The sequence below is a fragment of the Oncorhynchus nerka genome, linkage group LG15, assembly GCF_034236695.1.
Source record: "Oncorhynchus nerka isolate Pitt River linkage group LG15, Oner_Uvic_2.0, whole genome shotgun sequence".
Classification (NCBI taxonomy): Eukaryota; Metazoa; Chordata; class Actinopteri; order Salmoniformes; family Salmonidae; genus Oncorhynchus; species Oncorhynchus nerka.
This window is the reverse complement of record NC_088410.1, coordinates 801,188-828,687: the sequence shown is the minus strand read 5'-3', so window position 1 is coordinate 828,687 and position 27,500 is coordinate 801,188. Positions and strand designations below refer to the sequence as shown.

The 27,500-nt window shown below is 51.5% G+C and overlaps 1 protein-coding gene across 6 annotated transcripts in view; it reads left to right on the top strand.

Moving 5' to 3' along the window:
* Window positions 1-27,500, top strand: part of LOC135559937 (uncharacterized) — a 122,639-nt gene that overhangs the window by 54,581 nt on the left and 40,558 nt on the right. Inside the window, exons 1-4 of one of the 6 annotated variants that reach the window (XM_065000826.1) lie at window positions 11,603-12,293; window positions 18,032-18,085; window positions 22,480-22,541; window positions 26,737-26,816. The exons of 1 other annotated variant lie outside the window; for it this stretch is intronic. In XM_065000826.1, coding sequence (XP_064856898.1) covers window positions 22,493-22,541; window positions 26,737-26,816 — 129 coding nt within the window. In that variant the 5' untranslated portion in view covers window positions 11,603-12,293; window positions 18,032-18,085; window positions 22,480-22,492. Of the gene's footprint in view, window positions 1-11,602; window positions 12,294-14,865; window positions 14,909-18,031; window positions 18,086-22,305; window positions 22,542-26,736; window positions 26,817-27,500 lie in introns of those variants that run through there. 4 more of the 6 variants (XM_065000824.1, XM_065000823.1, XM_065000827.1 and 1 more) reach the window with 4 other exon arrangements.

Here is a 27,500-nt window from a genome sequence, read left to right as displayed (position 1 = left end):
TGCATCGCTCTGAGAAACAGGTACAGACCCTCCCCCTCCCCCTACCTCCCAGCTGCATCGCTCTGAGAAACAGGTACAGACCCTCCCCCTACCTCCCAGCTGCATCGCTCTGAGAAACAGGTACAGACCCTCCCCCTCCCCCTACCTCCCAGCTGCATCGCTCTGAGAAACAGGTACAGACCCTCCCCCCCCCTACCTCCCAGCTGCATCGCTCTGAGAAACAGGTACAGACCCTCCCCCTCCCCCTACCTCCCAGCTGCATCGCTCTGAGAAACAGGTACAGACCCTCCCCCTCCCCCTACCTCCCAGCTGCATCGCTCTGAGAAACAGGTACAGACCCTCCCCCTCCCCTCTGACCTCCCAGCTGCATCGCTCTGAGAAACAGGTACAGACCCCCCCCTACCTCCCAGCTGCATCGCTCTGAGAAACAGGTACAGACCCCCCCTACCTCCCAGCTGCATCGCTCTGAGAAACAGGTACAGACCCTCCCCCTACCTCCCAGCTGCATCGCTCTGAGAAACAGGTACAGACCCTCCCCCCCCTACCTCCCAGCTGCATCGCTCTGAGAAACAGGTACAGACCCTCCCCCTCCCCCTACCTCCCAGCTGCATCGCTCTGAGAAACAGGTACAGACCCTCCCCCTCCCCCTACCTCCCAGCTGCATCGCTCTGAGAAACAGGTACAGACCCTCCCCCTACCTCCCAGCTGCTCCCAGCTGCACCTCCCAGCTCTGAGAAACAGGTACAGACCCTCCCCCTCCCCCCTACCTCCCAGCTGCATCGCTCTGAGAAACAGGTACAGACCCTCCCCCCCCCCTACCTCCCAGCTGCATCGCTCTGAGAAACAGGTACAGACCCTCCCCCTCCCCCTACCTCCCAGCTGCATCGCTCTGAGAAACAGGTACAGACCCTCCCCCCCTCCCCTACCTCCCAGCTGCATCGCTCTGAGAAACAGGTACAGACCCCCCCCTCCCCCTACCTCCCAGCCAGCTGAGAAACAGGTACAGACCCCCCCTCCCCCTACCTCCCAGCTCTGAGAAACAGGTACAGACCCTCCCCCTCCCCCTACCTCCCAGCTGCATCGCTCTGAGAAACAGGTACAGACCCTCCCCCCCCTACCTCCCAGCTGCATCGCTCTGAGAAACAGGTACAGACCCTCCCCCTACCTCCCAGCTGCATCGCTCTGAGAAACAGGTACAGACCCTCCCCCTACCTCCCAGCTGCATCGCTCTGAGAAACAGGTACAGACCCTCCCCCTCCCCCTCCCAGCTGCATCGCTCTGAGAAACAGGTACAGACCCTCCCCCCCTACCTCCCAGCTGCATCGCTCTGAGAAACAGGTACAGACCCTCCCCCTCCCCCTACCTCCCAGCTGCATCGCTCTGAGAAACAGGTACAGACCCTCCTCCCCCTACCTCCCAGTACAGACCCTCCCCCTCCCCCTACCTCCCAGCTGCATCGCTCTGAGAAACAGGTACAGACCCTCCCCCCCCTACCTCCCAGCTGCATCGCTCTGAGAAACAGGTACAGACCCTCCCCCTACCTCCCAGCTGCATCGCTCTGAGAAACAGGTACAGACCCTCCCCCCCCTACCTCCCAGCTGCATCGCTCTGAGAAACAGGTACAGACCCTCCCCCTCCCCCTACCTCCCAGCTGCATCGCTCTGAGAAACAGGTACAGACCCTCCCCCCCTACCTCCCAGCTGCATCGCTCTGAGAAACAGGTACAGACCCTCCCCCCCCCCCCCAGCTGCACCTCCCAGCTGCATCGCTCTGAGAAACAGGTACAGACCCTCCCCCTCCCCCTACCTCCCAGCTGCATCGCTCTGAGAAACAGGTACAGACCCTCCCCCTCCCCCTACCTCCCAGCTGCATCGCTCTGAGAAACAGGTACAGACCCTCCCCCTCCCCCTACCTCCCAGCTGCATCGCTCTGAGAAACAGGTACAGACCCTCCCCCCCCCCTACCTCCCAGCTGCATCGCTCTGAGAAACAGGTACAGACCCTCCCCCCCTACCTCCCAGCTGCATCGCTCTGAGAAACAGGTACAGACCCTCCCCCTCCCCCTACCTCCCAGCTGCATCGCTCTGAGAAACAGGTACAGACCCTCCCCCCCCCCCTACCTCCCAGCTGCATCGCTCTGAGAAACAGGTACAGACCCTCCCCCTCCCCCTCCCAGCTGCATCGCTCTGAGAAACAGGTACAGACCCTCCCCCCCCCTCCCCCAGCTGCACCTCCCAGCTGCAGCTGCGCTCTGAGAAACAGGTACAGACCCTCCCCCCTCCCCCTACCCCCAGCTGCACCTCCCAGCTGCATCTGCATCGCTCTGAGAAACAGGTACAGACCCTCCCCCCCCTACCTCCCAGCTGCATCGCTCTGAGAAACAGGTACAGACCCTCCCCTCCCCCTACCTCCCAGCTGCATCGCTCTGAGAAACAGGTACAGACCCTCCCCCCCCCTACCTCCCAGCTGCATCGCTCTGAGAAACAGGTACAGACCCTCCCCCTCCCCCTACCTCCCAGCTGCATCGCTCTGAGAAACAGGTACAGACCCTCCCCCTCCCCCCTACCTCCCAGCTGCATCGCTCTGAGAAACAGGTACAGACCCTCCCCCTCCCCCTACCTCCCAGCTGCATCGCTCTGAGAAACAGGTACAGACCTCCCCCTCCCCCTACCTCCCAGCTGCATCGCTCTGAGAAACAGGTACAGACCCTCCCCCTCCCCCTACCTCCCAGCTGCATCGCTCTGAGAAACAGGTACAGACCCTCCCCCTCCCCCTACCTCCCAGCTGCATCGCTCTGAGAAACAGGTACAGACCCTCCCCCCCTACCTCCCAGCTGCATCGCTCTGAGAAACAGGTACAGACCCTCCCCCTACCTCCCACCTCCCAGCAGCATCGCTCTGAGAAAACAGGTACAGACCCTCCCCCCCTACCTCCCAGCTGCATCGCTCTGAGAAACAGGTACAGACCCTCCCCCTCCCCCAGCTCCCCAGCTACCTCCCAGCTGCATCGCTCTGAGAAACAGGTACAGACCCTCCCCCCCTACCTCCCAGCTGCATCGCTCTGAGAAACAGGTACAGACCCTCCCCTACCTCCCAGCTGCATCGCTCTGAGAAACAGGTACAGACCCTCCCCCTACCTCCCAGCTGCATCGCTCTGAGAAACAGGTACAGACCCTCCCCTCCCCCCTACCTCCCAGCTGCATCGCTCTGAGAAACAGGTACAGACCCCCCTCCCCCTCCCAGCTGCCAGGTACAGACCCCCCTCCCCCTACCTCCCAGCTGCATCGCTCTGAGAAACAGGTACAGACCCTCCCCCCCCCCCTACCTCCCAGCTGCATCGCTCTGAGAAACAGGTACAGACCCTCCCCCCCCCTACCTCCCAGCTGCATCGCTCTGAGAAACAGGTACAGACCCTCCCCCCCCCTACCTCCCAGCTGCATCGCTCTGAGAAACAGGTACAGACCCTCCCCCCCTACCTCCCAGCTGCATCGCTCTGAGAAACAGGTACAGACCCTCCCCCCCCCTACCTCCCAGCTGCATCGCTCTGAGAAACAGGTACAGACCCTCCCCCTCCCCCCTACCTCCCAGCTGCATCGCTCTGAGAAACAGGTACAGACCCTCCCCCCTCCCAGCCCCCTGAGAAACCTCCCAGCTGCATCGCTCTGAGAAACAGGTACAGACCCTCCCCCTCCCCTACCTCCCAGCTGCATCGCTCTGAGAAACAGGTACAGACCCTCCCCCTCCCCCTACCTCCCAGCTGCATCGCTCTGAGAAACAGGTACAGACCCTCCCCCCCCCTACCTCCCAGCTGCATCGCTCTGAGAAACAGGTACAGACCCTCCCCTACCTCCCCCTCCCCTACCTCCCAGCTGCATCGCTCTGAGAAACAGGTACAGACCCTCCCCCTCCCCCTACCTCCCAGCTGCATCGCTCTGAGAAACAGGTACAGACCCTCCCCCTCCCCCTACCTCCCAGCTGCATCGCTCTGAGAAACAGGTACAGACCCTCCCCCTCCCCCCTACCTCCCAGCTGCATCGCTCTGAGAAACAGGTACAGACCCTCCCCCCTACCTCCCAGCTGCATCGCTCTGAGAAACAGGTACAGACCCTCCCCCCCCTACCTCCCAGCTGCATCGCTCTGAGAAACAGGTACAGACCCTCCCCCCCTCCCCCTACCTCCCAGCTGCATCGCTCTGAGAAACAGGTACAGACCCTCCCCCTCCCCCCCTACCTCCCAGCTGCATCGCTCTGAGAAACAGGTACAGACCCTCCCCCCCCCTACCTCCCAGCTGCATCGCTCTGAGAAACAGGTACAGACCCTCCCCCTACCTCCCAGCTGCATCGCTCTGAGAAACAGGTACAGACCCTCCCCCTACCTCCCAGCTCCCCCAGGTACCTCCCAGCTGCATCGCTCTGAGAAACAGGTACAGACCCTCCCCCTCCCCCTACCTCCCAGCTGCATCGCTCTGAGAAACAGGTACAGACCCTCCCCCTACCTCCCAGCTGCATCGCTCTGAGAAACAGGTACAGACCCTCCCCTCCCCTACCTCCCAGCTGCATCGCTCTGAGAAACAGGTACAGACCCTCCTCCCCTACCTCCCAGCTGCATCGCTCTGAGAAACAGGTACAGACCCTCCCCCTCCCCCTACCTCCCAGCTGCATCGCTCTGAGAAACAGGTACAGACCCTCCCCCCTCCCCCTACCTCCCAGCTGCATCGCTCTGAGAAACAGGTACAGACCCTCCCCCTCCCCCTACCTCCCAGCTGCATCGCTCTGAGAAACAGGTACAGACCCCCCCTCCCCCTACCTCCCAGCTGCATCGCTCTGAGAAACAGGTACAGACCCTCCCCCTCCCCCAGCTGCATCGCTCTACCTCCCAGCTGCATCGCTCTGAGAAACAGGTACAGACCCTCCCCCTCCCCCTACCTCCCAGCTGCATCGCTCTGAGAAACAGGTACAGACCCTCCCCCTCCCCCTACCTCCCAGCTGCATCGCTCTGAGAAACAGGTACAGACCCCCCCCTCTCCCCCCTACCTCCCAGCTGCATCGCTCTGAGAAACAGGTACAGACCCTCCCCCCCCTACCTCCCAGCTGCATCGCTCTGAGAAACAGGTACAGACCCTCCCCCTCCCCCTACCTCCCAGCTGCATCGCTCTGAGAAACAGGTACAGACCCCCCCCCCCCTACCTCCCAGCTGCATCGCTCTGAGAAACAGGTACAGACCCTCCCCCCCCCCCTACCTCCCAGCTGCATCGCTCTGAGAAACAGGTACAGACCCTCCCCCTCCCCCTACCTCCCAGCTGCATCGCTCTGAGAAACAGGTACAGACCCTCCCCCTCCCCCTACCTCCCAGCTGCATCGCTCTGAGAAACAGGTACAGACCCTCCCCCTCCCCCTACCTCCCAGCTGCATCGCTCTGAGAAACAGGTACAGACCCTCCCCCCCCTACCTCCCAGCTGCATCGCTCTGAGAAACAGGTACAGACCCTCCCCCCCCCCCTACCTCCCAGCTGCATCGCTCTGAGAAACAGGTACAGACCCTCCCCCTCCCCCTACCTCCCAGCTGCATCGCTCTGAGAAACAGGTACAGACCCTCCCCCTCCCCCCTACCTCCCAGCTGCATCGCTCTGAGAAACAGGTACAGACCCTCCCCCTCCCCCTACCTCCCAGCTGCATCGCTCTGAGAAACAGGTACAGACCCTCCCCCTCCCCCTACCTCCCAGCTGCATCGCTCTGAGAAACAGGTACAGACCCTCCCCCTCCCCCTACCTCCCAGCTGCATCGCTCTGAGAAACAGGTACAGACCCTCCCCCTCCCCCTACCTCCCAGCTGCATCGCTCTGAGAAACAGGTACAGACCCTCCCCCTCCCCCTACCTCCCAGCTGCATCGCTCTGAGAAACAGGTACAGACCCTCCCCCCTCCCCCTACCTCCCAGCTGCATCGCTCTGAGAAACAGGTACAGACCCTCCCCCTCCCCCTACCTCCCAGCTGCATCGCTCTGAGAAACAGGTACAGACCCTCCCCCCTCCCCCTACCTCCCAGCTGCATCGCTCTGAGAAACAGGTACAGACCCTCCCCCTCCCCCCCCTCCTCCCAGCTGCATCGCTCTGAGAAACAGGTACAGACCCTCCCCCTCCCCCTACCTCCCAGCTGCATCGCTCTGAGAAACAGGTACAGACCCTCCCCCCCTCCCCCTACCTCCCAGCTGCATCGCTCTGAGAAACAGGTACAGACCCCCCCCCCCCCTACCTCCCAGCTGCATCGCTCTGAGAAACAGGTACAGACCCTCCCCCTCCCCCTACCTCCCAGCTGCATCGCTCTGAGAAACAGGTACAGACCCTCCCCCCCCTACCTCCCAGCTGCATCGCTCTGAGAAACAGGTACAGACCCTCCCCCCCCCCTACCTCCCAGCTGCATCGCTCTGAGAAACAGGTACAGACCCTCCCCCTCCCCCTACCTCCCAGCTGCATCGCTCTGAGAAACAGGTACAGACCCTCCCCCTCCCCCTACCTCCCAGCTGCATCGCTCTGAGAAACAGGTACAGACCCTCCCCCTCCCCCTCCCTCCCAGCTGAGAAACAGGTACAGACCCTCCCCCCCCCCTAGAGCTGCAGGAGAAACAGGTACAGACCCTCCCCCTCCCCCTACCTCCCAGCTGCATCGCTCTGAGAAACAGGTACAGACCCTCCCCCTCCCCCCTACCTCCCAGCTGCATCGCTCTGAGAAACAGGTACAGACCCTCCCCCCCCCTACCTCCCAGCTGCATCGCTCTGAGAAACAGGTACAGACCCTCCCCTCCCCCCTACCTCCCAGCTGCATCGCTCTGAGAAACAGGTACAGACCCTCCCCCTCCCCCTACCTCCCAGCTGCATCGCTCTGAGAAACAGGTACAGACCCTCCCCCTCCCCCTACCTCCCAGCTGCATCGCTCTGAGAAACAGGTACAGACCCTCCCCCTCCCCCTACCTCCCAGCTGCATCGCTCTGAGAAACAGGTACAGACCCTCCCCCTCCCCCTACCTCCCAGCTGCATCGCTCTGAGAAACAGGTACAGACCCTCCCCCTCCCCCCAGCCTCCCAGCTGCATCGCTCTGAGAAACAGGTACAGACCCTCCCCCTCCCCCCCCTACCTCCCAGCTGCATCGCTCTGAGAAACAGGTACAGACCCTCCCCCTCCCCCTACCTCCCAGCTGCATCGCTCTGAGAAACAGGTACAGACCCTCCCCCTCCCCCTACCTCCCAGCTGCATCGCTCTGAGAAACAGGTACAGACCCTCCCCCTCCCCCTACCTCCCAGCTGCATCGCTCTGAGAAACAGGTACAGACCCTCCCCCTACCCCCAGCTCCTGAGAAACCAGCTGCAGCTGCATCGCTCTGAGAAACAGGTACAGACCCTCCCCCCTCCCCCTACCTCCCAGCTGCATCGCTCTGAGAAACAGGTACAGACCCTCCCCCCTCCCCCAGCTACCTCCCAGCTGCAGCTCGCTCTGAGAAACAGGTACAGACCCTCCCCCCCCCTACCTCCCAGCTGCATCGCTCTGAGAAACAGGTACAGACCCTCCCCCCCTCCCCCTACCTCCCAGCTGCATCGCTCTGAGAAACAGGTACAGACCCTCCCCCTCCCCCTACCTCCCAGCTGCATCGCTCTGAGAAACAGGTACAGACCCTCCCCCTCCCCCTACCTCCCAGCTGCATCGCTCTGAGAAACAGGTACAGACCCTCCCCCTCCCCCTACCTCCCAGCTGCATCGCTCTGAGAAACAGGTACAGACCCTCCCCCTCCCCCTACCTCCCAGCTGCATCGCTCTGAGAAACAGGTACAGACCCTCCCCCTCCCCCCTACCTCCCAGCTGCATCGCTCTGAGAAACAGGTACAGACCCTCCCCCTCCCCCCCTACCTCCCAGCTGCATCGCTCTGAGAAACAGGTACAGACCCTCCCCCTCCCCCTACCTCCCAGCTGCATCGCTCTGAGAAACAGGTACAGACCCTCCCCCCCCCCTACCTCCCAGCTGCATCGCTCTGAGAAACAGGTACAGACCCTCCCCCCCCTACCTCCCAGCTGCATCGCTCTGAGAAACAGGTACAGACCCTCCCCCTCCCCCTACCTCCCAGCTGCATCGCTCTGAGAAACAGGTACAGACCCTCCCCCTCCCCCCTACCTCCCAGCTGCATCGCTCTGAGAAACAGGTACAGACCCTCCCCCCTCCCCCCTACCTCCCAGCTGCATCGCTCTGAGAAACAGGTACAGACCCTCCCCCCTACCCCCTACCTCCCAGCTGCATCGCTCTGAGAAACAGGTACAGACCCTCCCCCTCCCCCTACCTCCCAGCTGCATCGCTCTGAGAAACAGGTACAGACCCTCCCCCTCCCCCTACCTCCCAGCTGCATCGCTCTGAGAAACAGGTACAGACCCTCCCCCCCCCCTACCTCCCAGCTGCATCGCTCTGAGAAACAGGTACAGACCCTCCCCCTCCCCCTACCTCCCAGCTGCATCGCTCTGAGAAACAGGTACAGACCCTCCCCCTCCCCCTACCTCCCAGCTGCATCGCTCTGAGAAACAGGTACAGACCCTCCCCCTCCCCCCTACCTCCCAGCTGCATCGCTCTGAGAAACAGGTACAGACCCTCCCCCTCCCCCTACCTCCCAGCTGCATCGCTCTGAGAAACAGGTACAGACCCTCCCCCTCCCCCTACCTCCCAGCTGCATCGCTCTGAGAAACAGGTACAGACCCTCCCCCTCCCCCCCTCCCAGCTGCATCGCTCTGAGAAACAGGTACAGACCCTCCCCTCCCCCTACCTCCCAGCTGCATCGCTCTGAGAAACAGGTACAGACCCTCCCCCTCCCCCTACCTCCCAGCTGCATCGCTCTGAGAAACAGGTACAGACCCTCCCCCTCCCCCTACCTCCCAGCTGCATCGCTCTGAGAAACAGGTACAGACCCTCCCCCCCCTACCTCCCCTATCCTCCCAGCTGACATCGCTCTGAGAAACAGGTACAGACCCTCCCCCCCCCCCTACCTCCCAGCTGCATCGCTCTGAGAAACAGGTACAGACCCTCCCCCTCCCTCCCAGCTGCATCGCTCTGAGAAACAGGTACAGACCCTCCCCCTCCCCCTACCTCCCAGCTGCATCGCTCTGAGAAACAGGTACAGACCCTCCCCCTACCTCCCAGCTGCATCGCTCTGAGAAACAGGTACAGACCCTCCCCCTCCCCCTACCTCCCAGCTGCATCGCTCTGAGAAACAGGTACAGACCCTCCCCCTCCCCCTACCTCCCAGCTGCATCGCTCTGAGAAACAGGTACAGACCCTCCCCCTCCCCCCTACCTCCCAGCTGCATCGCTCTGAGAAACAGGTACAGACCCTCCCCCTCCCCCCTACCTCCCAGCTGCATCGCTCTGAGAAACAGGTACAGACCCTCCCCCCTCCCCCTCCTCCCAGCTGCATCGCTCTGAGAAACAGGTACAGACCCTCCCCCTCCCCCTACCTCCCAGCTGCATCGCTCTGAGAAACAGGTACAGACCCTCCCCCTCCCCCTACCTCCCAGCTGCATCGCTCTGAGAAACAGGTACAGACCCTCCCCCTCCCCCTACCTCCCAGCTGCATCGCTCTGAGAAACAGGTACAGACCCTCCCCCTCCCCCCCACCTCCCAGCTGCATCGCTCTGAGAAACAGGTACAGACCCTCCCCCCCCTACCTCCCAGCTGCATCGCTCTGAGAAACAGGTACAGACCCTCCCCCCTCCCCCTACCTCCCAGCTGCATCGCTCTGAGAAACAGGTACAGACCCTCCCCCCCCCCCTACCTCCCAGCTGCATCGCTCTGAGAAAGAGGTACAGACCCTCCCCCCCCCCCTACCTCCCAGCTGCATCGCTCTGAGAAACAGGTACAGACCCTCCCCCTCCCCCCTACCTCCCAGCTGCATCGCTCTGAGAAACAGGTACAGACCCCCCCCTACCTCCCAGCTGCATCGCTCTGAGAAACAGGTACAGACCCTCCCCCTACCTCCCAGCTGCATCGCTCTGAGAAACAGGTACAGACCCTCCCCCCCCCTACCTCCCAGCTGCATCGCTCTGAGAAACAGGTACAGACCCTCCCCCTCCCCCTACCTCCCAGCTGCATCGCTCTGAGAAACAGGTACAGACCCTCCCCCTCCCCCTACCTCCCAGCTGCATCGCTCTGAGAAACAGGTACAGACCCTCCCCCTCCCCTGCATACCTCCCAGCTGCATCGCTCTGAGAAACAGGTACAGACCCTCCCCCTCCCCCTACCTCCCAGCTGCATCGCTCTGAGAAACAGGTACAGACCCTCCCCCTCCCCCTACCTCCCAGCTGCATCGCTCTGAGAAACAGGTACAGACCCTCCCCCTCCCCTCCCAGCTGCCTCCCAGCTGCATCGCTGTGAGAAACAGGTACAGACCCTCCCCCCCCCCCTACCTCCCAGCTGCATCGCTCTGAGAAACAGGTACAGACCCTCCCCTACCTCCCAGCTGCATCGCTCTGAGAAACAGGTACAGACCCTCCCCCTACCTCCTACCTCCCAGCTGCATCGCTCTGAGAAACAGGTACAGACCCTCCCCCTCCCCCTACCTCCCAGCTGCATCGCTCTGAGAAACAGGTACAGACCCTCCCCCTCCCCCTACCTCCCAGCTGCATCGCTCTGAGAAACAGGTACAGACCCTCCCCCTACCTCCCAGCTGCATCGCTCTGAGAAACAGGTACAGACCCTCCCCCTCCCCCTACCTCCCAGCTGCATCGCTCTGAGAAACAGGTACAGACCCTCCCCCTCCCCCTACCTCCCAGCTGCATCGCTCTGAGAAACAGGTACAGACCCTCCCCCCTACCTCCCAGCTGCATCGCTCTGAGAAACCGGTACAGACCCTCCCCCTCCCCCTACCTCCCAGCTGCATCGCTCTGAGAAACAGGTACAGGTACAGAACAGGTGTCCTGCAGGTCTCAGTGTTAAAGGGACAGACCGTTAATGTGTGTGTTCCAGGCTGTGTGTTCTCCCCTGGTCAGATGTCCTGCTGGTCTCAGTGTTAAAGGGACAGACCGTTAATGTGTGTGTTCCAGGCTGTGTGTTCTCCCCTGGTCAGATGTCCTGCTGGTCTCAGTGTTAAAGGGACAGACCGTTAATGTGTGTGTGTTCCAGGCTGTGTGTTCTCCCCTGGTCAGATGTCCTGCTGGTCTCAGTGTTAAAGGGACAGACCGTTAATGTGTGTGTTCCAGGCTGTGTGTTCTCCCCTGGTCAGATGTCCTGCTGGTCTCAGTGTTAAAGGGACAGACCGTTAATGTGTGTGTTTCCAGGCTGTGTGTTCTCCCTGGTCAGATGTCCTGCTGGTCTCAGTGTTAAAGGGACAGACCGTTAATGTGTGTGTTCCAGGCTGTGTGTTCTCCCCTGGTCAGATGTCCTGCTGGTCTCAGTGTTAAAGGGACAGACCGTTAATGTGTGTGTTCCAGGCTGTGTGTTCTCCCCTGGTCAGATGTCCTGCTGGTCTCAGTGTTAAAGGGACAGACCGTTAATGTGTGTGTTCCAGGCTGTGTGTTCTCCCTGGTCAGATGTCCTGCTGGTCTCAGTGTTAAAGGGACAGACCGATAATGTGTGTGTTCCAGGCTGTGTGTTCTCCCTGGTCAGATGTCCTGCTGGTCTCAGTGTTAAAGGGACAGACCGTTAATGTGTGTGTTCCAGGCTGTGTGTTCTCCCCTGGTCAGATGTCCTGCTGGTCTCAGTGTTAAAGGGACAGACCGTTAATGTGTGTGTTCCAGGCTGTGTGTTCTCCCCTGGTCAGATGTCCTGCTGGTCTCAGTGTTAAAGGGACAGACCGTTAATGTGTGTGTTCCAGGCTGTGTGTTCTCCCCTGGTCAGGGATGTCCTGCTGGTCTCAGTGTTAAAGGGACAGACCGTTAATGTGTGTGTTCCAGGCTGTGTGTTCTCCCCTGGTCAGATGTCCTGCTGGTCTCAGTGTTAAAGGGACAGACCGTTAATGTGTGTGTGTGTTCCAGGCTGTGTGTTCTCCCCTGGTCAGATGTCCTGCTGGTCTCAGTGTTAAAGGGACAGACCGTTAATGTGTGTGTGTTCCAGGCTGTGTGTTCTCCCCTGGTCAGATGTCCTGCTGGTCTCAGTGTTAAAGGGACAGACCGTTAATGTGTGTGTTCCAGGCTGTGTGTTCTCCCCTGGTCAGATGTCCTGCTGGTCTCAGTGTTAAAGGGACAGAACGTGACGGGGATCCGCCCGGGAAGAGGGAAGCTGACTGAATCTGCCGCTGTCGTCCTGCTGAGAGCTGAGACATTACAGAGACTCCACAGGTATTTACCATCACGATCAATACCTGTCCAACTGGTCCACCAGGTCTGTTGTCCTGCTGAGACATTACAGAGACTGGACCAGGTATTTACCATCACGATCAATATCTGTCCAACTGGTCCTCCAGGTCTGTTGTCCTGCTGAGAGCTGAGACATTACAGAGACTGGACCAGGTATTTACCATCACGATCAATATCTGCTGTCACCTGGTCCTCCAGGTCTGTTGTCCTGCTGAGAGCTGAGACATTACAGAGACTGGACCAGGTATTTACCATCACGATCAATATCTGTCCAACTGGTCCACCAGGTCTGTTGTCCTGCTGAGAGCTGAGACATTACAGAGACTCCACAGGTATTTACCATCACGATCAATATCTGTCCACCTGGTCCACCAGGTCTGTTGTCCTGCTGAGACATTACAGAGACTGGACCAGGTATTTACCATCACGATCAATACCTGCTGTCACCTGGTCCACCAGGTCTGTCGTCCTGCTGAGAGCTGAGACATTACAGAGACTGGACCAGGTATTTACCATCACGATCAATACCTGCAGTCACCTGGTCCACCAGGTCTGTTGTCCTGCTGAGACATTACAGAGACTGGACCAGGTATTTACCATCACGATCAATACCTGCAGTCACCTGGTCCACCAGGTCTGTTGTCCTGCTGAGAGCTGAGACATTACAGAGACTGGACCAGGTATTTACCATCACGATCAATATCTGTCCACCTGGTCCACCAGGTCTGTCGTCCTGCTGAGAGCTGAGACATTACAGAGACTGGACCAGGTATTTACCATCACGATCAATATCTGTCCACCTGGTCCACCAGGTCTGTTGTCCTGCTGAGAGCTGAGACATTACAGAGACTGGACCAGGTATTTACCATCACGATCAATACCTGCAGTCACCTGGTCCACCAGGTCTGTTGTCCTGCTGAGACATTACAGAGACTGGACCAGGTATTTACCATCACGATCAATATCTGTCCACCTGGTCCACCAGGTCTGTCGTCCTGCTGAGACATTACAGAGACTGGACCAGGTATTTACCATCACGATCAATACCTGCAGTCACCTGGTCCACCAGGTCTGTTGTCCTGCTGAGAGCTGAGACATTACAGAGACTGGACCAGGTATTTACCATCACGATCAATATCTGTCCACCTGGTCCACCAGGTCTGTTGTCCTGCTGAGAGCTGAGACATTACAGAGACTGGACCAGGTATTTACCATCACGATCAATACCTGCAGTCACCTGGTCCACCAGGTCTGTTGTCCTGCTGAGACATTACAGAGACTGGACCAGGTATTTACCATCACGATCAATATCTGTCCACCTGGTCCACCAGGTCTGTTGTCCTGCTGAGAGCTGAGACATTACAGAGACTCCACAGGTATTTACCATCACGATCAATATCTGTCCACCTGGTCCACCAGGTCTGTTGTCCTGCTGAGAGCTGAGACATTACAGAGACTGGACCAGGTATTTACCATCACGATCAATATCTGTCACCTGGTCCACCAGGTCTGTTGTCCTGCTGAGACATTACAGAGACTGGACCAGGTATTTACCATCACGATCAATATCTGTCACCTGGTCCACCAGGTCTGTCGTCCTGCTGAGAGCTGAGACATTACAGAGACTGGACCAGGTATTTATCATCACGATCAATACCTGCAGTCACCTGGTCCACCAGGTCTGTTGTCCTGCTGAGAGCTGAGACATTACAGAGACTGGACCAGGTATTTACCATCACGATCAATATCTGTCCACCTGGTCCACCAGGTCTGTCGTCCTGCTGAGAGCTGAGACATTACAGAGACTCCACAGGTATTTACCATCACGATCAATATCTGTCCACCTGGTCCACCAGGTCTGTTGTCCTGCTGAGACATTACAGAGACTGGACCAGGTATTTACCATCACGATCAATACCTGCTGTCAACTGGTCCACCAGGTCTGTTGTCCTGCTGAGACATTACAGAGACTGGACCAGGTATTTACCATCACGATCAATACCTGCTGTCAACTGGTCCACCAGGTCTGTTGTCCTGCTGAGAGTTGAGACATTACAGAGACTGGACCAGGTATTTACCATCACGATCAATACCTGCTGTCAACTGGTCCACCAGGTCTGTTGTCCTGCTGAGACATTACAGAGACTGGACCAGGTATTTATCATCACGATCAATACCTGCTGTCAACTGGTCCACCAGGTCTGTTGTCCTGCTGAGAGCTGAGACATTACAGAGACTGGACCAGGTATTTATCATCACGATCAATACCTGCTGTCAACTGGTCCACCAGGTCTGTTGTCCTGCTGAGACATTACAGAGACTGGACCAGGTATTTACCATCACGGTCAATATCTGTCCACCTGGTCCACCAGGTCTGTCGTCCTGCTGAGAGCTGAGACATTACAGAGACTGGACCAGGTATTTATCATCACGATCAATACCTGCAGTCACCTGGTCCACCAGGTCTGTTGTCCTGCTGAGAGCTGAGACATTACAGAGACTGGACCAGGTATTTACCATCACAATCAATATCTGTCCACCTGGTCCACCAGGTCTGTCGTCCTGCTGAGAGCTGAGACATTACAGAGACTCCACAGGTATTTACCATCACGATCAATATCTGTCCACCTGGTCCACCAGGTCTGTTGTCCTGCTGAGACATTACAGAGACTGGACCAGGTATTTACCATCACGATCAATACCTGCTGTCAACTGGTCCACCAGGTCTGTTGTCCTGCTGAGAGTTGAGACATTACAGAGACTGGACCAGGTATTTACCATCACGATCAATACCTGCTGTCAACTGGTCCACCAGGTCTGTTGTCCTGCTGAGACATTACAGAGACTGGACCAGGTATTTATCATCACGATCAATACCTGCTGTCAACTGGTCCACCAGGTCTGTTGTCCTGCTGAGAGCTGAGACATTACAGAGTCTGGACCAGGTATTTACCATCACGATCAATACCTGCTGTCAACTGGTCCACCAGGTCTGTTGTCCTGCTGAGAGCTGAGACATTACAGAGACTGGACCAGGTATTTATCATCACGATCAATACCTGCTGTCAACTGGTCCACCAGGTCTGTTGTCCTGCTGAGACATTACAGAGACTGGACCAGGTATTTATCACGATCAATACCTGATCAATACCTGCTGTCAACTGGTCCACCAGGTCATTTGCAGGTTTTCCTACTTACAAAGCATGTAGAGGTCTGTAATTTAAATCATAGGTACACTTCAACTATGAGAGACGGAATTTGTATATATAATAATACTATGTGTAATACAGTATATAATAATACTATGTGTAATACAGTATATAATATATAATAATACTATGTGTAATACAGTATATAATATATAATAATACTATGTGTAATACAGTATATAATATATAATAATACTATGTGTAATACAGTATATAATATATAATAATACTATGTGTAATACAGTATATAATATATAATAATACTATGTGTAATACAGTATATAATATATAATAATACTATGTGTAATACAGTATATAATATATAATAATACTATGTGTAATACAGTATATAATATATAATAATACTATGTGTAATACAGTATATAATATATAATAATACTATGTGTAATACAGTATATAATATATAATAATACTATGTGTAATACAGTATATAATATATAATAATACTATGTGTAATACAGTATATAATATATAATAATACTATGTGTAATACAGTATATAATATATAATAATACTATGTGTAATACAGTATATAATATATAATAATACTATGTGTAATACAGTATATAATATATAATAATACAGTATATAATATAGTATATAATATATAATAATACAGTATATAATATATAATAATAGTATATATATATATAATAATATATAATAATACTATGTGTAATACAGTATATAATATATAATAATACTATGTGTAATACAGTATATAATATATAATAATACTATGTGTAATACAGTATATAATATATAATAATACTACTATGTGTAATACAGTATATAATATATAATAATACTATGTGTAATACAGTATATAATATATAATAATACTATGTGTAATACAGTATATAATATATAATAATATATAATAATATAATATATAATAATACTATACAGTATATAATATATAATAATACTATGTGTAATACAGTATATAATATATAATAATACTATGTGTAATACAGTATATAATATATAATAATACTATGTGTAATACAGTATATAATATATAATAATACTATGTGTAATACAGTATATAATATATAATAATACTATGTGTAATACAGTATATAATATATAATAATACTATGTGTAATACAGTATATAATATATAATAATATATAATAATACTATGTGTAATACAGTATATAATATATAATAATACTATGTGTAATACAGTATATAATATATAATAATACTATGTGTAATACAGTATATAATATATAATAATATATAATAATACTATGTGTAATACAGTATATAATATATAATAATACTATGTGTAATACAGTATATAATATATAATAATACTATGTGTAATACAGTATATAATATATAATAATATATAATAATACTATGTATATAATACAGTATATAATATATAATAATACTATGTGTAATACAGTATATAATATATAATAATACTATGTATACAGTATATAATAATACAGTATATCCGCATATATACACACACACACACACACACCATCACACACACACCATCACACACACACCATCACACACACACCATCACACACAGACACGCACACACACACCATCACACACACACACCATCACACACAGACACACACACACACACACTCTGTCACACACACACCATCACACACACACCATCACACACACACACACCATCACACACACACACCATCACACACCATCACACACACACCATCACACACAGACACACACACACACACTCCGTACACACACACTCCGTCACACACACACCATCACACACACACCATCACACACACACACCATCACACACAGACACACACACACACTCCGTCACACACACACCATCACACACACACCATCACACACAGACACACACACACACACACTAATACACACACACACACACACACACCATCACACACACACCATCACACACAGACACACACACACACACTATGTGTACACACACACATCACACACAGACACACACACACACACAGACACACACACACACCATCACACACACACCATCACACACACACCATCACACACACACACACCGTCACACACACACCATCACACACACACCATCACACACACACACACACACTCCGTACACACACACACACACAATACATACACACACACATACACACACACACACACCATCACACACACACCATCACACACACACCATCACACACACACACACCATCACACACACACACACCATCACACACACACCATCACACACACACCATCACACACACACACCATCACACACAGACACACACACACACACACTCCGTCACACACACTCCGTCACACACACACCATCACACACACACACACACACCATCACACACACACCATCACACACACACCATCACACACACACACTCCGTCACACACACACACACACATACACACACACATACACACCATCACACTGTACATGATATTTCCTTATTTATTTAGTTTATTTCTGTTTGTCTGTAGGTACAGGGAGTTGGCCCGTTACCTGAAGGTGGTTCATAGTGGGAACACAGAACTGTGAGTCACTGCTCTACCTGTTACTCTATTACTCTGTATCTACCTGTTACTCTGTATCTACCTGTTACTCTGTATCTACCTGTTACTCTGTTACTCTGTATCTACCTGTTACTCTGTATCTACCTGTTACTCTGTATCTACCTGCTACTCTGTATCTACCTGTTACTCTGTATCTACCTGTTACTCTGTATCTATCTGTTACTCTGTATCTACCTGTTACTCTGTTACTCTGTATCTACCTGTTACTCTGTATCTACCTGTTACTCTGTATCTCCATGTTACTCTGTTACTCTGTATCTACCTGTTACTCTGTATCTACCTGTTACTCTGTATCTACCTGCTACTCTGTATCTACCTGTTACTCTGTATCTACCTGTTACTCTGTTACTCTGTATCTACCTGTTACTCTGTTACTCTGTATCTACCTGTTACTCTGTATCTACCTGTTACTCTGTTACTCTGTATCTACCTGTTACTCTGTTACTCTGTATCTACCTGTTACTCTGTATCTACCTGTTACTCTGTTACTCTGTATCTACCTGTTACTCTGTATCTACCTGTTACTCTGTTACTCTGTATCTACCTGTTACTCTGTTACTCTGTATCTACCTGTTACTCTGTTACTCTGTATCTACCTGTTACTCTGTATCTACCTGTTACTCTGTATCTACCTGTTACTCTGTTACTCTGTATCTACCTGTTACTCTGTATCTACCTGTTACTCTGTTACTCTGTATCTACCTGTTACTCTGTTACTCTGTATCTACCTGTTACTCTGTATCTACCTGTTACTCTGTTACTCTGTATCTACCTGTTACTCTGTATCTACCTGTTACTCTGTTACTCTGTATCTACCTGTTACTCTGTTACTCTGTATCTACCTGTTACTCTGTTACTCTGTATCTACCTGTTACTCTGTATCTACCTGTTACTCTGTATCTACCTGTTACTCTGTTACTACTGTATACTCTGTTACTCTGTATCTACCTGTTACTCTGTTACTCTGTATCTACCTGTTACTCTGTATCTACCTGTTACTCTGTATCTACCTGTTACTCTGTTACTCTGTATCTACCTGTTACTCTGTTACTCTGTATCTACCTGTTACTCTGTATCTACCTGTTACTCTGTTACTCTGTATCTATCTGTTACTCTGTATCTACCTGTTACTCTGTTACTCTGTATCTACCTGTTACTCTGTATCTACCTGTTACTCTGTATCTACCTGTTACTCTGTTACTCTGTATCTACCTGTTACTCTGTTACTCTGTATCTACCTGTTACTCTGTATCTACCTGTTACTCTGTTACTCTGTATCTACCTGTTACTCTGTATCTACCTGTTACTCTGTATCTACCTGTTACTCTGTATCTACCTGTTACTCTGTTACTCTGTATCTACCTGTTACTCTGTATCTACCTGTTACTCTGTATCTACCTGTTACTCTGTTACTCTGTATCTACCTGTTACTCTGTATCTACCTGTTACTCTGTATCTACCTGCTACTCTGTATCTACCTGTTACTCTGTATCTACCTGTTACTCTGTATCTACCTGTTACTCTGTATCTACCTGTTACTCTGTTACTCTGTATCTACCTGTTACTCTGTATCTACCTGTTACTCTGTATCTACCTGTTACTCTGTTACTCTGTATCTACCTGTTACTCTGTATCTACCTGTTACTCTGTATCTACCTGTTACTCTGTATCTACCTGTTACTCTGTATCTACCTGTTACTCTGTTACTCTGTATCTACCTGTTACTCTGTATCTACCTGTTACTCTGTTACTCTGTATCTACCTGTTACTCTGTATCTACCTGTTACTCTGTTAATTACTCTGTATCTACCTGTTACTCTGTTACTACTGTATCTACCTGTTACTCTGTATCTACCTGTTACTCTGTTACTCTGTATCTACCTGTTACTGTATCTACCTGTTACTCTGTATCTACCTGTATACTCTGTTACTCTGTATCTACTCTGTTACTCTGTATCTACCTGTTACTCTGTATCTACCTGTTACTCTGTTACTCTGTATCTACCTGTTACTCTGTATCTACCTGTTACTCTGTTACTCTGTATCTACCTGTTACTCTGTATCTACCTGTTACTCTGTATCTACCTGTTACTCTGTTACTCTGTATCTACCTGTTACTCTGTATCTACCTGTTACTCTGTTACTCTGTATCTACCTGTTACTCTGTTACTCTGTATCTACCTGTTACTCTGTATCTACCTGTTACTCTGTTACTCTGTATCTACCTGTTACTCTGTTACTCTGTATCTACCTGTTACTCTGTATCTACCTGTTACTCTGTATCTACCTGTTACTCTGTTACTCTGTATCTACCTGTTACTCTGTTACTCTGTATCTACCTGTTACTCTGTATCTACCTGTTACTCTGTTACTCTGTATCTACCTGTTACTCTGTTACTCTGTATCTACCTGTTACTCTGTATCTACCTGTTACTCTGTTACTCTGTATCTACCTGTTACTCTGTATCTACCTGTTACTCTGTATCTACCTGTTACTCTGTATCTACCTGTTACTCTGTTACTCTGTATCTACCTGTTATTCTGTATCTACCTGTTACTCTGTATCTACCTGTTACTCTGTTACCTGTTATTCTGTATCTACCTGTTACTCTGTTACTCTGTATCTACCTGTTACTCTGTATCTACCTGTTACTCTGTATCTACCTGTTACTCTGTTACTCTGTATCTACCTGTTACTCTGTATCTACCTGTTACTCTGTATCTACCTGTTACTCTGTTACTCTGTATCTACCTGTTACTCTGTTACTCTGTATCTACCTGTTACTCTGTATCTACCTGTTACTCTGTTACTCTGTTACTCTGTATCTACCTGTTACTCTGTATCTACCTGTTACTCTGTATCTACCTGTTACTCTGTATCTACCTGTTACTCTGTTACTCTGTATCTACCTGTTACTCTGTTACTCTGTATCTACCTGTTACTCTGTATCTACCTGTTACTCTGTATCTACCTGTTACTCTGTTACTCTGTATCTACCTGTTACTCTGTATCTACCTGTTACTCTGTATCTACCTGTTACTCTGTTACTGTATCTACCTGTTACTCTGTATCTACCTGTATACCTGTTACTCTGTATCTACCTGTTACTCTGTTACTCTGTATCTACCTGTTACTCTGTATCTACCTGTTACTCTGTTACTCTGTATCTACCTGTTACTCTGTATCTACCTGTTACTCTGTATCTACCTGTTACTCTGTTACTCTGTATCTACCTGTTACTCTGTTACTCTGTATCTACCTGTTACTCTGTATCTACCTGTTATTCTGTATCTACCTGTTACTCTGTATCTACCTGTTATTCTGTATCTACCTGTTACTCTGTATCTACCTGTTACTCTGTATCTACCTGTTTGTGTGTTAGTATATATTTACTTAATGCTTGTCCGTGTGCCTAACGTGTGTGTGTGTAATGCTTGGGGACTTTAGCTCCTCCTCCTTCTCTCCGCCCCCTGGGGTCTTGTCCGTGTGTGTGTGTAATGCTTGTCCGTGTGTGTGTGTAATGCTTGTCCGTGTGTGTGTGTGTGTGTAATGCTTGTCCGTGTGTGTGTGTGTCTGTGTGTGTGTGTAATGCTTGTCCGTGTGTGTGTTTGTGTGTTAGTATATATTTACTTGTCTTGTGTGTGTGTGTGTGTGTGTAATGGGGACTTGTCCGTGTGTCCTGTTCTCTCTGCCCCCTGGGGTCTTGTCCGTGTGTGTGTGTGTGTGTAATGCTTGTCCGTGTGTGTGTGTGTGTTGTCCGTGTGTGCTTGTCCGTGTGTGTGTGTGTGTCCGTGTGTGTGTGTGTGTGTAATGCTTGTCCGTGTGTGTGTGTAATGCTTGTCCGTGTGTGTGTGTAATGCTTGTCCGTGTGTGTGTGTGTGTGTGTGTGTGTAATGCTTGTCCGTGTGTGTGTGTGTAATGCTTGTCCGTGTGTGTGTGTGTGTGTGTAATGCTTGTCCGTGTGTGTGTGTGTGTGTGTGTGTGTGTGTGTGTAATGCTTGTCCGTGTGTGTGTGTAATGCTTGTCCGTGTGTGTGTGTAATGCTTGTCCGTGTGTGTGTGTGTGTGTGTGTGTGTGTGTGTAATGCTTGTGTGTGTGTGTGTGTGTGTGTAATGCTTGTCCGTGTGTGTGTGTGTGTGTGTGTGTGTGTGTGTGTGTGTGTGTGTGTGTGTGTGTGTAGTGTCCAGGCGGTGAGGGATCTGATCCCTCTCTTCCTGATGAAGGCCGGGGACTTTAGCTCCGCCCTCTCCTCCTTCTTCTCTCCGCCCCCTGGGGTCTGCTGCCCCGCCTGCCGCCTGACGCCACGCCTCTTCACCCTCTATCTACGCATCATCACCACGGCAACCACGCCCAGCGCCACCGCTGCCATGGCAACGCAGCCCCTCTCCCCCGACACTCCCTGGGAGGAGGTCAAAGGTTAGATATATATATACACATCTCCTGTCTGATACACACACACACACATCTAGCTATCTCCTGTCTGATACACACACACACACATCTAGCTATCTCCTGTCTGATACACACACACACACATCTAGCTATCTCCTGTCTGATACACACACACACATCTAGCTATCTCCTGTCTGATACACACACATCTAGCTATCTCCTGTCTGATATACACACACACATCTAGCTATCTCCTGTCTGATACACACACACACATCTAGCTATCTCCTGTCTGATACACACACACACATCTAGCTATCTCCTGTCTGATACACACACACACACATCTAGCTATCTCCTGTCTGATACACACACACACATCTATCTATCTCCTGTCTGATATACACACACACACACAACTAGCTATCTCCTGTCTGATACACACACACACATCTAGCTATCTCATGCCTGATACTCATCTCTCTTGTCCTGATCCACACACACATCTAGCTATCTCCTGCCTGATATACACACACACATCTAGCTATCTCCTGTCTGATACACACACACACACACATCTAGCTATCTCCTGTCTGATACACACACACACATCTAGCTATCTCCTGTCTGATACACACACACACATCTAGCTATCTCCTGTCTGATACACACACACACACATCTAGCTATCTCCTGTCTGATACACACACACACATCTAGCTATCTCCTGTATGATACACACACACACACATCTAGCTATCTCCTGTCTGATACACGCACACACACATCTAGCTATCTCCTGCCTGATACACACACACATCTAGCTATCTCCTGTCTGATACACACACACATCTAGCTATCTCCTGTCTGATACACACACACACATCTAGCTATCTCCTGTCTGATACACACACACACATCTAGCTATCTCCTGTCTGATACACACACATCTAGCTATCTCCTGTCTGATACACACACACACATCTAGCTATCTCTCTGTCTATACACACACACATCTAGCTATCTCCTGTCTGATACACACACACACACATCTAGCTATCTCCTGTCTGATACACACACACACATCTAGCTATCTCCTGTCTGATACACACACATCTAGCTATCTCCTGTCTGATATACACACACATCTAGCTATCTCCTGTCTGATACACACACACACATCTAGCTATCTCCTGTCTGATACACACACACACACATCTAGCTATCTCCTGTCTGACACACACACACACACATCTAGCTATCTCCTGTCTGATACACACACACACATCTATCTATCTCCTGTCTGATATACACACACACACACAAACTAGCTATCTCCTGTCTGATACACACACACACATCTAGCTATCTCCTGCCTGATACACACACACATCTAGCTATCTCCTGCCTGATATACACACACACATCTAGCTATCTCCTGTCTGATACACACACACACACACACATCTAGCTATCTCCTGTCTGATACACACACACACACATCTAGCTATCTCCTGTCTGATACACACACACACATCTAGCTATCTCCTCCTCTGATCCACTCACACACATCTAGCTATCTCCTGTCTGATACACACACACACATCTAGCTATCTCCTCCTATGATACACACACACACACATCTAGCTATCTCCTGTCTGATACACGCACACACACATCTAGCTATCTCCTGTCCTGATACACCACACATCTAGCTATCTCCTGTCTGATACACACACACATCTAGCTATCTCCTGTCTGATACACACACACACATCTAGCTATCTCCTGTCTGATACACACACACACATCTAGCTATCTCCTGTCTGATACTCACCATCTAGCTATCTCCTTGTCTGATACACCACACACATCTAGCTATCTCCTGTCTGATACACACACACACATCTAGCTATCTCCTGTCTGATACACACACACACACATCTAGCTATCTCCTGTCTGATACACACACACACATCTATCTATCTCCTGTCTGATACACACACACACATCTAGCTATCTCCTGTCTGATATACACACACACACACACATCTAGCTATCTCCTGTCTGATACACACACACACATCTAGCTATCTCCTGTCTGATATACACACACACACATCTAGCTATCTCCTGTCTGATACACACACACACACACACACACATATCTAGCTATCTCCTGTCTGATACACACACCCACGTACACATCTAGCTATCTCCTGTCTGATACACACACACACATCTAGCTATCTCCTGTCTGATACACACACACACACACATCTAGCTATCTCCTGTCTGATACACACACACACATCTAGCTATCTCCTGTCTGATACACACACACACACACATCTAGCTATCTCCTGTCTGATATACACACTCTTGTCCTGTCTTCCTCCATCTCTCCTCTCTCTTGTCTTGTCTTCCTCCATCTCTCCTCTCTCTTGTCTTGTCCTCCTCCATCTCTCCTCTCTCTTGTCCTGTCCTCCTCCTCTCTCTTGTCCTGTCTTCCTCCATCTCTCCTCTCTCTTGTCCTGTCCTCCTCCTCTCTCTTGTCCTGTCCTCCTCCCTCTCTCCTCTCTCTTGTTCTGTCCTCCTCCCTCTCTCCTCTCTCTTGTCCTGTCCTCCTCCCTCTCTCCTCTCTCTTGTCCTGTCCTCCTCCCTCTCTCCTCTCTCTTGTCCTGTCCTCCTCCCTCTCTCCTCTCTCTTGTCCTGTCCTCCTCCCTCTCTCCCCTCTCTTCCTCCCTCTCTCCCCTCTCTTGTCCTGTCCTCCCTCTCTCTTGTCCTCCTTCCTCCCTCCTCTCTCTGTTCCTGTCCTCCTCCATCTCTCCTCTCTCTTGTCTTGTCCTCCTCCATCTCTCCTCTCTCTGTTCCTGTCCTCCTCCATCTCCTCTCCTCTCTCTGTTCCTGTCCTCCTCCCTCTCCTCCCCTCTCTCTTGTCCTGTCCTCCTTCCTCCCTCCTCTCTCTGTTCCTGTCCTCCTCCATCTCTCCTCTCTCTTGTCCTCCTCCATCTCTCCTCTCTCTGTTCCTGTCCTCCTCCATCTCTCATCTCTCTGTTCCTGTCCTCCTCCATCTCTCCTCTCTCTGTTCCTGTCCTCCTCCATCTCTCCTCTCTCTTGTCCTCCTCCATCTCTCCTCTCTCTGTTCCTGTCCTCCTCCATCTCTCCTCTCTCTGTTCCTGTCCTCCATCTCTCCTCTCTCTTGTCTTGTCCTCCTCCATCTCTCCTCTCTCTGTTCCTGTCCTCCTCCCTCTCCTCCTCTCTTGTCTTGTCCTCCTCCATCTCTCCTCTCTCTTGTCCTGTCCTCCTCCCTCTCCTCCTCTCTTGTCCTGTCCTCCTCCCTCTCTCCTCTCTCTTGTCCTGCCTCCCTCTCTCCTCTCTCTTGTCCTGTCCTCCTCCTTCTCTCCTCTCTCTTGTCCTGTCCTCCTCCCTCTCTCCTCTCTCTGTTCCTGTCCTCCTCCCTCTCTCTCTTTTCCTGTCTTCCTCCCTCTCTCCTCTCTCTTGTCCTGTCTTCCTCCCTCTCTCTTGTCCTCCTCCCTCCCTCCTCTCTCTTGTCTTGTCCTTCTCCTCTCTCTGTTCCTGTCCTCCTCCCTCTCTCCTCTCTCTGTTTCTTGTCCTCCTCCATCTCTCCTCTCTCTGTTTCCTGTCCTCCTCCATCTCTCCTCTCTCTGTTCCTGTCCTCCTACATCTCTCCTCTCTCTGTTCCTGTCCTCCTCCCTCTCTCCTCTCTCTTGTCTTGTCCTCCTCCCTCTCTCCTCTCTCTGTTTCTTGTCCTCCTCCATCTCTCCTCTCTCTGTTCCTGTCCTCCTACATCTCCCCTCTCTCTTGTCTTGTCCTCCTCCCTCTCTCCTCTCTCTTGTCTTATCCTCCTCCCTCTCTCCTCTCGTCTTTTCCTCCTCCCTCTCTCCTCTCTCTTGTCCTGGCCTCCTCCCTCCCTCCCTCCTCTATCTTGTCTTGTCCTCCTCCATCTCTCCTCTCTCTGTTCCTGTCCTCCTCCATCTCCTCTCCTCTCTCTGTTCCTGTCCTCCTCCCTCTCCTCTCCTCTCTCTGTTCCTGTCCTCCTCCATCTCTCCTCTCTCTGTTCCTGTCCTCCTCCCTCTCCTCCCCTCTCTTGTCCTGTCCTCCTCCCTCTCTCCTCTCTCTGTTCCTGTCCTCCTCCCTCTCCTCTCCTCTCTTGTTCTGTCCTCCTCCCTCTCTCCTCCTCTCTCTCTTCTTCTAGATGCTGTGGTTCCCAGGCAGGTCGAGGTGGTGAAGTTTGGCCTGAGGGTTCTGAAGAGCAACATGGCTGTCTACAAGGACGTGAGTCTCACAACCTTGAGTCTAGAACTCTGAACTTCAGAGCGCTGAAACTCAGACCGCTGAAACTCAGACCCCTGAACTCAGACCCCTGTAACTCAGACCCCTGGAACTCAGACCCCTGAACTCAGACCCCTGAAACTCAGACCGCTGAAACTCAGACCGCTGAAACTCAGACCGCTGAAACTCAGACCCCTGTAACTCAGACCCCTGAACTCAGACCCCTGAAACTCAGACCGCTGAAACAGACCTCTGAAACTCAGAGCTCTGTAACTCAGACCTCTGAAACTCAGACCTCTGAAACTCAGACCCCTGTAACTCAGAGCGCTGAATCTCAGAGCGCTGAAACTCAGAGCGCTGAAACTCAGAGCGCTGAAACTCAGAGCTCTGTAACTCAGACCTCTGTAACTCAGACCTCTGAAACTCAGACCTCTGAAACTCAGAGCGCTGAATCTCAGAGCGCTGAAACTCAGACCTCAGAGCGCTGAAACTCAGAGCGCTGAAACGCAGAGCACTGAAACTCAGACCCCTGAACTCAGACCGCTGAACTCAGACCGCTGAAACTCAGACCCCTGAACTCAGGCCGCTGAAACTCAGGCCGCTGAAACTCAGACCGCTGAAACTCAGACCGCTGAAACTCAGACCTCTGAAACTCAGACTGCTGAAACTCAGACCTCTGAAACTCAG